Source organism: Dermochelys coriacea, chromosome 2, assembly GCF_009764565.3.
Source record: "Dermochelys coriacea isolate rDerCor1 chromosome 2, rDerCor1.pri.v4, whole genome shotgun sequence".
Classification (NCBI taxonomy): Eukaryota; Metazoa; Chordata; order Testudines; family Dermochelyidae; genus Dermochelys; species Dermochelys coriacea.
Genome location: NC_050069.1, coordinates 251,830,966 through 251,845,059, shown reverse-complemented (window position 1 = coordinate 251,845,059; position 14,094 = coordinate 251,830,966). Strand labels below are relative to the sequence as shown.

Here is a 14,094-nt window from a genome sequence, read left to right as displayed (position 1 = left end):
CTAAGACTGCAGGCTCACTAGGTTTCTTTGAGCCATTAGCCAGACCATCCTAGTGCTCCCTCAGGAGTTTCAAGGTGTGCCTGTTTGCTGAGACCTACTGTAAAGAGACCTCTGTGCAGCCCTCTTTGTTGGGGCTGACGTTGACTTCCCTGAGGTAAACACTTACTGGAACTGACCCTCTGGCCCAGCACTATCCAGGACTGCAGGCTCTTGTCAAAACAGACTGCTCCAACACCTCAGTCTGCGATGACACTAAAGACTCCCTCAGTGCCCTTAGAGTTGGCAAAGTTTGACATCACAAGAGAGAGTCATGCTTACATATACCTAATTTTTGGAGATGCTTTACCAGTCTTGACACTGTCTTGAATACATACTCCTCCTCAGCTTGATGCTTCAGTGCTGAGTGACTTGGACACCTCACTGGCATGCATGTCTCTAACACCACTGACTTTCCTCTCTCATGGCTGAGGTTTGTTTATCAAAGCTTTTGGCTACACCTCTGCATTTTGACTCTGCACTTCAATATTCATTGCCAGCATTGACCCAAAACATCCTTCAGGAGCATGGGATTCCCTTGGAATTGAATATGCTACTCCTCCAGTTTGCTCCAGAAAGCCAAGCTGCCTTCCCTCTCCAAAAACTCCATATGCATGAAAAGATCTTCTGAAGGGACCTCTTCAATTATTAATTTTGGCCCCACATTCAGGAGCCCGTGAAAGTTTTGCTCAATGCCGCCAAAACTAGCATGGCCCTAACTTCAACACTAATGAGAATGTAGACACCAATGCCCCTCCTGGCACTGAAGCAGCTCAGTCAAGGCTTGAGAGTTTTCCTGACTGCTGACTCACCTCAGGCACCGCTACCTTCAAGGACACCCATGTTTCATTTGGCCCAGATATGACCGGCGCTATTGCCTCCTCAAGAAGATTGACAACGGGGAGGAGACGCCCAGAGGAAATGGAGCAATTTCCCATAGAGGAAAGATTACTTTATTTGAAGAAAAGGAAACATGCATTACTTGAAGATGAAATGGGAGCTTCATCCATCTCCCTTCCTGATGATCAGAAATTATTTCAGGAGTTGATGGGCAGAATGGCTAATACCCTTCAGTTACAGACTGGAATTTCAGACAGTCTGATCCTCTTTTCATCATGGAAGCACAGAAAAAAGTAATTTGCTTTTCCTAGTCTCCTGGGTTTACTCAGTCCAGCAAAGGACATTTGGCCTTCTCTGTCTTCACCATCAACACTAGATAGTGACTTATCACACATCTAATGCATGGCCATCCAACATCTTGACAGATGAAAGAAGATGCGACAAAGTCGGTCTGTCAGTGGTGCTTAGCAGTGGTATGGGAAAAGAGCCCAATGCGCAAGCGGCAAAGCTTCCCATCTGGCTACAGGTCTACTCATCGGATGGAAGTTGAAGCATACTCTGCTTCCTTCCTCACCTGAGGGCCTCAGCCTGGGCGCTCTGATGGTTCTTTGAAATCACTGCACCAGTCGTAACACGGCTTCTCCACATTGAAAAATTATTGTCAGGATTTTCCCAATTGTCAGTGGGAATGCTGAATTTCTAGAGACCTTGCTTGACCTTGTCACTGTTTCAGAGGTTTGGCCTTCCTCTGCATTGTAGGCAGTTCTTAGGTTGGCCATAAAGCACAGTTTTTGGCAGACGATATTGAGGCATGCACTCCACATGTCCTAACCAGCAAAGTCTGTCAACGTCCAGCATAGACTGTAGTTCAGTTCTCTCAAGGGTCTTGTTATCAGTGATCCATTGGTCCCAAGAAACTCTAAGGATTTTTCTGAGACAGCGGAAGCAGAAACTGTTCAGTCTCCACTCCTGCTTAGAGTAGGTAACCGAGCTTTCCCAGACATAAATGAGGGTACTAAGGACACAAGCCTGATAAACAGACACATTTGTATTCAGGGTTAGCAACTTGTTGTTCCAAACACATGAGGTTAAATTTTCCAAAGGAAACAGAAGCTTTGCCGATTCTCATATCAAGTTCCCTATCAAGGTTCAGTGAGCTGGAAAGAATTGAGTCAAAATAGCAGAAGTGATCCACATTGTCCAGAGCTTCATTATTGACAAAGATTTTAGGTGGAATGTTGGTACCTTGTGACATGACAACTGGTTTTTTTAATACCGATTACTGTGCCAAACTTGGTGCGTGCATCAGAAAACTTGTTCACCATGACCAGCAGTTCATCAGGTGAATTAGAGATGAATGCAGTATCACCTGTGAAAAGGAGATGCTGAATAGTAAGCTGGATGACATGCCTTCTGCTCCGGAATTGTCTGATGTTAAACAAGCTGCCTTTCATCCTTGATTCAACGAGTACGCCAGATGGATCGTTTCCAAAGGGGTACTTAAGAAGAATAGAGAAGAAAATGCCAAAGCCAAAGGCCTTGCTTCATACCAGTATTAATACTAAACTTGGATGATCCAATGTACGCAGTCTGAAAAGGAAGCTGATCTTGCCCCTGCAGGTGCTTCAACGGCTTCAGTGATGGTAGATCAGAGAAAATTCCCTCCTCCATCCCCTACTGTTAGTCACCACAGATGCCTGCACTCTGGGTTATTGTGCACATGGCTACTGGAACACCTGGGAATCCAGTTTCTACATCAGTGTATTGAAGACCAGGTTTGTAAGATGAGTTCTAAAGGCCTTGTGTCTGTCCATACATCGCATAGTACAAGTGCTCATAGACAATACTATGGCCCTGTAGTGCATCAACAAATGGGGAGCACATTCTTAACTTCATCTATGGAGGCAAGGAAGCTGTGCCTCTGAGATATTCATCACCCTCTAGCAGCACACTAGCACATTCACTCACTAGCAGGAGAAAAGGAGTATATACATGCAGACACACTCAGCATGAACTCTTATAACAAACACAAATGGTCCCTAAACTGGTCAGGAGTGTCTTCATTCTTACTCAGGTGGGGTCAACCTCTAATCAAAGTATTCATGTCTAGTCAGAATGCCAAATATCATCTGTCCTGCACCAGGACTTAGTGGCAAGAAATCTTCATTGGATTCATTCCTTCTGTATTGAAGCAATCATCTCTCTGTCTTCCATCCCATTCCCTTGATACCCAGAATCATAAGGAAGATCAGAGAGGACAGAACCAGTATCCTACTGATAGCACTAATGTGGCTTAGGCAACATTGATATACAGATCTTCTCCAGCTACTCAGAGAATCATCATTCATCTTCCTCTGCACCCACACCTCCTCTCTAAACAATAAAGGAAGATTCTTCACCAGAAGAACCAAATATGCTTCATCTATATGTGTGAAGGATAGTCAGCAAACACATACAATCCATGGAAGTTAGGAGTGTTCAAGCAGTACTGTTAGTCATGAAAGAACTAAAATGGTTTGTGTTGGATGAAGAGTAATGGGTTAACCCCATCATGCGAAGGAGCCCCAGCAGTTTGAAAAGGAGTACTTGTGGCACCTTAGAGACTAACAAATTTATTTGAGCATAAGCTTTCATGAGCTACAGCTCACTTCATTGGATGCATTCAGTGGAAAATACAGGGGAGATTTATATACACAGAGAACATGAAACAATGGGTGTTACCATACACACTATAATGAGAGTAATCAGGTAAGGTAAGCTATTATCAGCAGGAGAGTAGGGGTGGGGGAAAAGCTTTGTAGTGATAATGAAAGTGGGCCATTTCCAGCAGTTGACAAGAACGTGTGAGGAACAGTAGGTGGAGGGGGAAATAAACATGGGGAAATAGTTTTACTTTGTGTAATGACATATCCACTCCCTACTCAACATGCGCTACATTGATGATATCTTCATCATCTGCACCCATGGAAAAGAAGCCTTTGAGGAATTCCATGATGATTTCAACAATTTCCATCCCACCATCAACCTCAGCCTGGACCAGTCCACACAAGAGATCCACTTCCTAGACACTACGATGCTAATAAGCGATGGTCACATAAACATCACCCTATACCTGAAACCTACTGATTGCTATGCCTACCTACATGCCTCCAGCTTTCATCCAGACCACACCACATGATCCATTGTCTACAGCCAAGCTCTACGATACAACCACATTTGCTCCAACCCCTCAGACAGAGACAAACATCTACAAGATCTCTATCAAGCATTCTTACCACTACACTACCCACCTGCTGAAGTGAAGAAACAGATTGACAGAGCCAGAAGAGTACCCAGAAGTTACCTACTACAGGACAGGCCCAACAAAGAAAATAACAGAACGCCACTAACCATCACCTTCAGCCCCAACTAAAACCTTTCCAGTGCATCATCAAGGATCTACAACCTATCCTGAAGGACGGCCCATCACTCTCACAGATCTTGGGAGACAGGCCAGTCCTTGCTTACAGACAGCCTCCCAATCTGAAGCAAATACTCACCAGCAAGCACACACCACACAACAGAACCACTAACCCAGGAACCTTTCCTTGCAACAAAGCCCGTTGCCAACTGTGTCCACATATCTATTCAGGGGACACCATCATAGGGCCTAATCACATCAGCCACACTATCAGAGGCTCGTTCACCTGCGCATCTAGATTCATAGATACTAAGGTCAGAAGGGACCATTCTGATCATCTAGTCCGACCTCCTGCACAGCGCAGGCCACAGAATCTCACCCACCCACTCCTATGAAAAACCTCACCCATGTCTGAGCTATTGAAGTCCTTAAATCATGGTTCAAAGACTTCAAGGAGCAGAGAAGCCTCCCTCAAGTCAACCATGCCCCATGCTACAGAGGAAGGCGAAAAACCTCCAGGGCCTCTCCAATCTGCCCTGGAGGAAAATTCCTTCCTGACCCCAAATATGGCAATCAGCTAAACCCTGAGCATATGGGCAAGATTCACCAGCCAGATACCCAGGAAAGAATTTTCTATAGTAACTCAGATCCCATCCATCTAATATCCCATCTCAGGGGATTTGGCCTATTTACCCTGAATATTTAAAGATCAATTACTTACCAAAATCCCATTATCCCATCATACCATCTCCTCCATAAACTTATCGAGTAGAATCTTAAAACCAGATAGATCTTTTGCCCCCACTGCTTCCCTTGGAAGGCTATTCCAAAACTTCACTCCTCTGATGGTTAAAAACCTTCGTCTGATTTCAAGTCTAAACTTCCTGGTGGCCAGTTTATACCCATTTGTTCTTGTGTCCACATTGGTGCTGAGCTGAAATAATTCCTCTCCCTCTCCTGTATTTATCCCTCTGATATATTTATAGAGAGCAATCATATCTCCCCTCAACCTTCTTTTAGTTAGGCTAAACAAGCCAAGCTCCTTAAGTCTCCTTTCATAAGACAAGTTTTCCATTCCTCGGATCATCCTAGTAGCCCTTCTCTGTACCTGCTCCAGTTTGAATTCATCCTTTTTAAACATGGGAGACCAGAACTGCACACAGTATTCTAGGTGAGGTCTCACCAGTGCCTTGTATAACGGTACTAAAACCTCCTTATCCCTACTGGAAATGCCTCTCCTGATGCATCCCAAAACCGCATTAGCTTTTTTCACAGCCATATCACATTGGCAGCTCATAGTCATCCTATGATCAACCAATACTCCAAGGTCCTTCTCCTCTTCCGTTACTTCTAATTGATGCGTCCCCAACTTATAGCTAAAATTCTTGTTATTAATCCCTAAATGCATAACCTTACACTTCTCACTATTAAATTTCATCCTATTACTATTACTCCAGTTTACAAGGTCATCCAGATCCTCCTGTATAATATCCCGATCCTTCTCCGAATTGGCAATACCTCCCAGCTTTGTATCATCTGCAGACTTTATTAGCACACTCCCACTTTTTGTGCCAAGGTCAGTAATAAAAAGATTAAATAAGATTGGTCCCAAAACCGATCCCTGAGGAACTCCACTGGTAACCTCCCTCCAACCTGACAGTTTGCCTTTCAGTAGGACCCGTTGCAGTCTCCCCTTTAACCAATTCCTTATCCACCTTTTGATGTTCATATTGATCCCCATCTTCTCCAATTTAACTAATAATTCCCCATGTGGCACGGTATCAAATGCCTTACTGAAATCTAGGTAAATTAGATCCACTGCATTTCCTTTATCTAAAAAATCTGTTACTTTTTCAAAAAAGGAGATTAGGTTGGTTTGGCACGATCTACCTTTTGTAAAACCATGTTGTATTTTGTCCCATTTACCATTGACTTCAATGTCCCTAACTAATTTCTCCTTCAGAATTTTTTCCAGGACCTTGCATACTACCGATGTCAAACTAACTGGCCTGTAGTTACCCGGATCACTTTTTTTTCCTTTCTTAAAAATAGGAACTATATTAGCAATTCTCCAATCATTCGGTACTATTCCTGAGTTTACAGATTCATTAAAAATTCTTGCTAATGGGCTTGCAATTTCAGGTGCCAATTCCTTTAATATTCTTGGATGAAGATTATCTGGGCCCCCCGATTTAGTCCCATTAAGCTGTTTCAGTTTCGCTTCTACCTCTGATATGGTAATATCTACCTCTATATCCTCCTTCCCATTTGTCATGCTACCATTATCCGCAAGATCCTCTTTAGCCTTATTAAAGACTGAGGCAAAGTATTTGTTTAGATATTGGGCCATGCCTAGATTATCTTTAACCTCCACTCCATCCTCAGTGTTAAGCGGCCCCACTTCTTCCTTCTTAGTTTTCTTCTTATTTATATGGCTATAGAACCTTTTACTATTGGTTTTAATTCCCTTTGCAAGGTCTAACTCTACTCGACTTTTAGCCTGTCTCACTTGATCCCTACATGTTCTGACCTCAATTAGGTAGCTTTCCTTGCTGATTCCTCCCATCTTCCACTCCCTGTATGCTTTCTGCTTCTTCTTAATCACCTCTCTAAGATGCTTGCTCATCCAGCTTGGTCTACAACTCCTTCCTATGAATTTTTTCCCCTTTCTTGGGATACAGGCTTCCGATAGCTTCTGCAGTTTTGATTTAAAGTAATCCCAGGCCTCCTCTACCTTTAGATCCATAAGTTCTTCAGTCCAATCCACTTCCCTAACTAATTTCCTTAATTTTTGAAAGTCAGCCCTTTTGAAATCAAAAACCCTAGTTGCAGATTTATTTTTGTTAATCCTTCCATTTAGTTTGAACTGAATTAGCTCATGATCACTTGAGCCAAGATTGTCCCCTACAACCATTTCTTCTATGATATCCTCGCTACTCACCAAAATTAAATCTAAAATGGCATCCCCTCTAGTCGGTTCAGCAACTACTTGATGAAGGAATCCATCAGCTATCGCATCTAGGAAAATCTGAGCCCTATTATTATTACTAGCACTGGTCCTCCAGTCTATATCTGGGAAGTTAAAGTCTCCCATGATCACGCAGTTTCCATTAGTATTTACTTTATTAAAGACATTAAAAAGGGCTCTATCCATATCCAAATTAGATCCCGGAGGTCTATAGCACACCCCAAGCACTATTGTAGGAGAGGCTTTACTAGTTTTCTTCCCCAATGTAATTTTTGCCCAGACAGACTCTGTCTTATCCATTGCATCGCTTCTTATTTCTTTACATTCTACCTCATCATTGATATACAATGCTATTCCACCCCCTTTACCTTTGTTTCTGTCTTTCCTAAAGAGCACATACCCTTCAATACCTGTAGTCCAGTCATGACTACTATTCCACCATGTTTCTGTTATCCCTATGATATCTGGTTTCACTTCCTGCACCAGTAGCTCTAGTTCCTCCATTTTGTTACCTAGACTCCTCGCATTGGTGTACAAACATCTTAATTTTTGCTGTTTGGCCTCGCTCACATTTTGTACCCTATTAGGCACAGTCATTCTACATCCAGTATAACCTATTAGACTAGTATCCACACCGCCCTCACTCCTTATATACATTCTCCTACCCACGGCTGTATCCATTCTTACTTCATCTTCTTCCCTCTCAATGCTAAAATCTGGCGTGGAGATTTTCTGGACATCTCCCATCCATCTCCCCCCAATTCCTAGTTTAAAGCTCTCTTTATCAGTTGTGCCAGCCTCGATCCTAGAAGTCTATTTCCTTCCCTACTGAGATGAAGTCCATCCCGAGAGAACTGACCTCTGTCCGTGAATGCCTCCCAGTGGTCATACATCCCAAAGCCCTCCTTATAGCACCACTGCCTAAGCCATCTGTTGACAGTCATCATCTTGTCAGACCTTTGTTGCCCTTCTCTAGGAACAGGAAGGATCCCGCTAAAGATCACCTGAGCCTCAATTTCCTTAAGCGTCTTCCCCAGCCTAGCATAGTCTCCCTTAATACTTTCCAGCGAGAATCTAGCCGTATCATTTGTTCCCACATGAAGGATAATTAGGGGATTCTTTCTCGCTCCCTTTAGGATCCTTTTCAACCTCAGGTCTACATCCCGTATCTTAGCACCCGGAAGACAGCACACCCTTCTATTCTCAGGATCAGCTCTAGTTACAGGCCTGTCTATTCTTCTCAATAAAGAGTCCCTGATCACATAGACCTGCCTTTTCCTGGTGACAGTGCTTTTCTCCAGTGTCTCCCCTCTTCTCTCTGGCTGCAAGTTCTTTCCATTCCTATTTTCCCTTACAATCTTCTTCAACCCATCCTGTATCCTCCTGGGGCTCATATTTGGTGTAGTCTCCATTGACTCTTCCCCTTTTTCTATAGGGCTAGCCTCTCTTCTCTTCTTCCTTACCCTTCCACCTTCAACAAGTACCTGCTGAGCTCCTTCTTCATTTTCCAACTCTGCAAACCTGTTCCTAAGCTCTATTTCTCCTTCACTAGCCCGTCTTTTTCTCTGCCTGGTTCTTTGAGTCACATGTTTCCACTGACCACTTTCCTCATCCAGTCTCTCCTCAAAATTCCCCAGCCCTGGTTCCATCTGTGAGTCTGAGCTTTTCCCTTCAGATACCTCATATCTTTGCTCCATCATCTGCTCAAACCCCTTCCTAAACTCAACCAGACTTTCCACCTGCATCTCCAAACCTCGGATCTTTTCCTCCATCAGCTCTATCAGACGGCATTTCATGCAGAAAAAACTCTTACCGGTTCCCCCCTCCAGGATCATGTACATACCACAGCTTCCACATCCAGTCATCCACAATGTGTCTTTCACTGCAGGAGTCACTCCCACAGCTGCCTCTGTATCTGTCATCTCCTTCCCACCTAAATCCTGTTAATCTGGGAAACACAAGCCACACCAAAAAGACCAACCCCCCCAGCAAAAGCAAACCCCAAACAAGCACCAGAATCCAAACTCCCCTTTCAAACTCCCACTCAAACTTCCCTGTTTACAGCTCTGTTTGCTAGCTCCTGTGCCACTGGCTGTCTTCCTTTATAGGACCTCTAGTCAGAAGCCCCACTCCCTAATCAGGGCTCAGCTTCTCTCCCAGCACAAAGCCCCTAGAAGCCTCTCTCTCTCTCTCTCTCTCTCTCTCTCTCTCTCTCTCTCTCTCTCTCTCTCTCTCTCTCTCTCTCTCTCTCTATATATATATATATATATACACACACACACACACACACACACACACACACACACACACACACACACACACACACAATACAAAACCAAGTACAACTACCTTCTCCTCCAACAGAACTCCCACTCAAACTCCCCTGTTTAGAGCTCTGTTTGCTAGCTCCTGTGCCGCTGCAGCTGTCTGTGCCGCTGCCCGACTGGCTGGCTACCTTTATAGGGCCCCTAGTCAGAAGCCCCACCCCCTAGGCAGGGCTCAGCTGCTCTCTCAGCACAAAGCCCCATCCCCTAATCAGGCTCAGCTGCTCTCCCAGCACAAAACCCCTACACACACACAAATACAAATACTAAAAATACAAAACCAAGTACAACTACCTTCTCCTCCAACAGAACTCCCACTCAAACTCCCCTGTTTAGAACTCTGTTTGCTAGCTCCTGTGCCGCTGCAGCTGTCTGATACCAATGTGATAGATGCCATCATGTGCCAGCAATGCCCCTCTGCCATGTACATTGGCCAAACCGGACAGTCTCTATGTAAAAGAAAATAAATGGACACAAATCAGACGACCGGAATTATAACATTCAAAAACCAGTCAGAGAACACTTCAGTCTCTTTGGTCACTTGATTACAGACCTAAAAGTGGCAATTCTTCAACAAAAAAACTTCAAAAACAGACTCCAACGAGAGACTGCTGAATTGGAATTAATTTGCAAACTGGATACAATTAACTTAGGCTGGAATAGAAACTGGGAATGGATGTGTCATTACACAAAGTAAAACTATTTCCCCATATTTATCCCCCCCCCCCCGACCCCCACTGTTCCTCAGATGTTCTTGTCAACTGCTGGAAATGACCCACCTTGATTATCACTACAAAAGGTTTCCTCTCCCCCCCCCCCGCTCTCCTGCTGGTAATAGCTCCCCTTACCTGATCACTCTCGTTACAGTATGTATGATAACACCCATTGTTTCATGTTCTCTGTGTATATAAATCTCCCCGCTGTATTTTCCACTGAGTGCATCCGATGAAGTGAGCTGTAGGTCACGAAAGCTTATGCTCAAATTAATTTGTTAGTCTCTAAGGTGCCACAAGTACTCCTTTTCTTTTTGCAGATACAGACTAATATGGCTGCTACTCTGAAACCAGTAGTTTGAGTATCTCCTGTATTTCAAATCACAAGGTTTAGCAATAGTTTTCTGAAGGTTCATTAAGCTGCTATTTCTGCCTCTTACTGTTTTGTTAGACAGGTCTTTATTCTTTCATCCTACCGTCTCCAGATTTCTTAAGAGATGGTAAATGTCTTTCCCAGCACAAAAGGACCTTCCTGGCCAAGAATTTGACCCGGGTTTTAACTGTTGGTAGTTCTACCCGGTGAGCCCCTGTCTCAAGCTTCCATAGATACCTGTCTATCAAAACAGCATTTTAAATAGATATTACCTCTGCTAGGAGGGTTAAGAAGCTCAGTGGCTTGATGGCCTTTGTAATATTTACAGTAGTACATAAAGGCAAAGTCGTTTTTAGATCTCACTCAGGTTTATGCTGAAAGTGGCATCGACTTTCATCTGTTGCAGTATGTCTCTCTTCCTGTTTCCTTCTCCAGGGTAGGAGATGCTTACTCAGGGTAGTTCATCTTGTATTGCTTAGATATGAAAAGGTCCCTGTGCTATTATCTGGACAGGACTAAGCCCTTAAAATAATGTAACATTGATGGTTGCCATGGGGAAAGGTGTAAGGCAGAACCATTTAGTAAACAATTTTCCCTTGGGATTAAGAGGTGTATTGAGTATTGTTATACTTAAGCCAGAAAACCGGTACCACTTGTCTTAAGAACACCCTCCATTAGGGCTATGGCGGACTCTCTAGCTTGTTTGAGACAGGTTCCTATTTTAGAGATTTGCCAAGCAGCAACACTGAGTTCTGGGCACACTTTCACTAAGTGTTATTAATTGGACTTGGCATCATGCTCTGATGCTCGGTTTGGTAAAGTGGTGCTACAGTTCATTTTTTCCTCTAACTCCTTGCCTTCCATCCTCTGTTGGGGACGCTGCTTGCTAATCTCCAATAAGTGAGGAGGCCCTTGAACAAGGAAGGGTTACTTACTAGTAACTCTTGTTTTTTGAGAGTTGTCTCTGTACATTCAGATTACTCACCACTTTCCCTTCTGCCTTGGAGTTCTTTGTATGTCAGAATTTTGACAGCTAGGCAGAAGCAACTGAGATGGTCAGGGTGTGCGGGGTGCACTCGATTAGGCAGATGGAACTTATTATGTTGTCTTAGCTCAAGAGTGCTCTTCCCCCACCCATAACAGGTACAGCTTTGTTATGCAGTTCCATAAATGGCCACTAGAGGCACCAAATCTCATACCTGCAAATGCACAGAAGCAACTGTTGCAGAACAATAGTTACTAATAAGGTGGTAACCCCTCTTTACTGAAAATGCAGATTTCAGTATGATTATTTGATTTATTTTTCTACTCTTTTTACCAGATCTTTCAAAGACTGATCTATGCAGATAAACAGGAAGTTCAAGGAGATGGTCCATTTCTGGATGGAATTAATGTCACTATCCGAAGAAATTATATTTATGAAGATGCTTATGACAAACTTTCCCCTGAAAATGGTATGTTTGCATTTAAGTTCTAGAATATGCTAAAAATAACATTGATTGATTGTATAAATCTCACCGTATAATTATATATTTGCTTTTACCCGACTAGAAGGTTTGGGTTTTTTAAAACAAGAAGTGTCTTATCCCTGAAGTACCAAACATCCCCAAAATCCAGGTTCTCTCTGTCCACATACAAACATGAAATCCTCATTCAAGTTTGTCATCTGGATTATTGCTACCTCCTCCTCTCTGACCACCTTGACAAATAAATCTCTTGCCTTCAGCCCATTCAAACTAAATATTCATTGTGTGCCATCTCCATCCTTACAAGACTGTTTCTCTGATGATCTGTTTTGTGCTTTCTCCCTTGCTGTTTGTTAGGCTTTGTCTGCACTGAGTTTTAGCTGAACCAATTCAAACCTCTAGCATAGACACAGCTTACTTGGATATAGTGTGACTTATAAGGGAGTGGGGCTAAGGTGAACTGGTTCCTGCTGTGTTGGTGTAAATGATGTGTACAATAGGGGTGTGCACCTGTGTAGTTGCACCAGTGGCTAAAAATCCACAGTAGACGAGGCCTAATTTGTGGAAAGCCGTCACCAAACATACGGAGTTTTGGCATATAAGAAGAAAGTTTAAGGCACAAAATGAGTAACCCTGAGCAAGGGACATAAGTCAATAAGAAGAGATTCTATAAATACATTAGGACCAAGAGAAAAATGAAGTAAAGTATAGGTCCACTACTCATGGGGAAGGAGAGCTGAGGTGATTAATGCATGTTTTGCTTCACTGTTCATTAAAAAAGGTTAATTGTGACCAGATGATAAGCACAATTAATATTAACAAAAAGGCGGAAGGAACTCAAATCAGAATAGGGAAAGAACCGGTTAAAGAATATTTAGATAAGTTATACGTATTCAGGTCAGTAGGATTTGATGACATTTGTGCCACGATACTTAAGGAATTAGCTGAAGTAATCTTGGAACCATTTGTGATTACCTGGAGGATAGATGAGGTCCCAGAGGACTGGAGAAGAGCAAACATAGTACCTGTCTTTAAAAGGGGGAGTAAAGGGGGTTCAGTGATCAATTGTTGTCCATGTCACTGAAGAAGGAATGGGCTTAATCTACAGCAAAAGAGGTTTAAGATAGATATTAGGAAAAACTTTCTAACTATAAGGATAGTTAAGCTCTGGAATAGGCTTCCAAGGGAAGTTGTGGAATCTGTCATTGGATGTTTTTAAGAACAGGTTGGACAAACATCTGTCAGGGATGGTCCAGATATACTAGTTCCAGCATCAATGCAGGGGGGCTGAACTAGATCACCTCTCAAGGTCCCTTGTAGGCATACATTTATATGATTCTATTAATATCTTTCCAAAGCACTGCAAAAGAACCAGCTTCAGCTTCACCCCACTACCTCATGAGTTCCATGCTGGGGATTTTCTTTGGCTTGGAGGAATCCTCAATTGGTATAGAACTGGCATAGCTTGTTGCTGTATCTCTTTTCCCACATCCACTGATGCAAGAGGCATAGAGGGGAGTGGCTGGGATATCATGTGCTCTGGCAGTCCTCAGCTGTTGTAAGGACCCTAAGGGACTATTGCCTGCTGGTGGAAGTTGGAGTAGTCCCCAAGAATAAAAAGTTAGGGAGCCATAACTGGTTGTTGGTTTTCAGCTTCTGCTTTACACCTCTCTTGTGTTACCCTGGGTGGCTATGTGGGACAGGAGCTGTTCTTTGCTAGACTCTTCTCTAGGCTCAGACAGAGCCAGTTAACATCTTATACTGTTCTTGCTTGGGCTCCCACAGCCTGGAAGGTAAGTAGGCAGTGAGCACTCTGAGCTACTCTCTTCCTTCTCCTGTAGTGCAGCAGGTGGCCAGCAGGGGAATTGCTGAGTAATTGCAGCAGGGATGGCACAACTGCTCAGAATGTTCCCCGTTCACAAGAGGAATGTTACTGAAGAGGCAGGGGAGGCAGTTGTGGAGGTGTTACCCTAT

At 43.4% G+C, this 14,094-nt stretch overlaps 1 protein-coding gene across 1 annotated transcript in view; it reads left to right on the top strand.

The window, feature by feature from the left end:
• UBE3C (ubiquitin protein ligase E3C) overlaps positions 1 to 14,094 on the top strand; it is a 183,000-nt gene that overhangs the window by 112,868 nt on the left and 56,038 nt on the right. Inside the window, 1 exon segment of the mRNA XM_038389495.2 lies at positions 11,976 to 12,108. Within this exon segment, the coding sequence (XP_038245423.2) occupies positions 11,976 to 12,108 (133 nt within the window).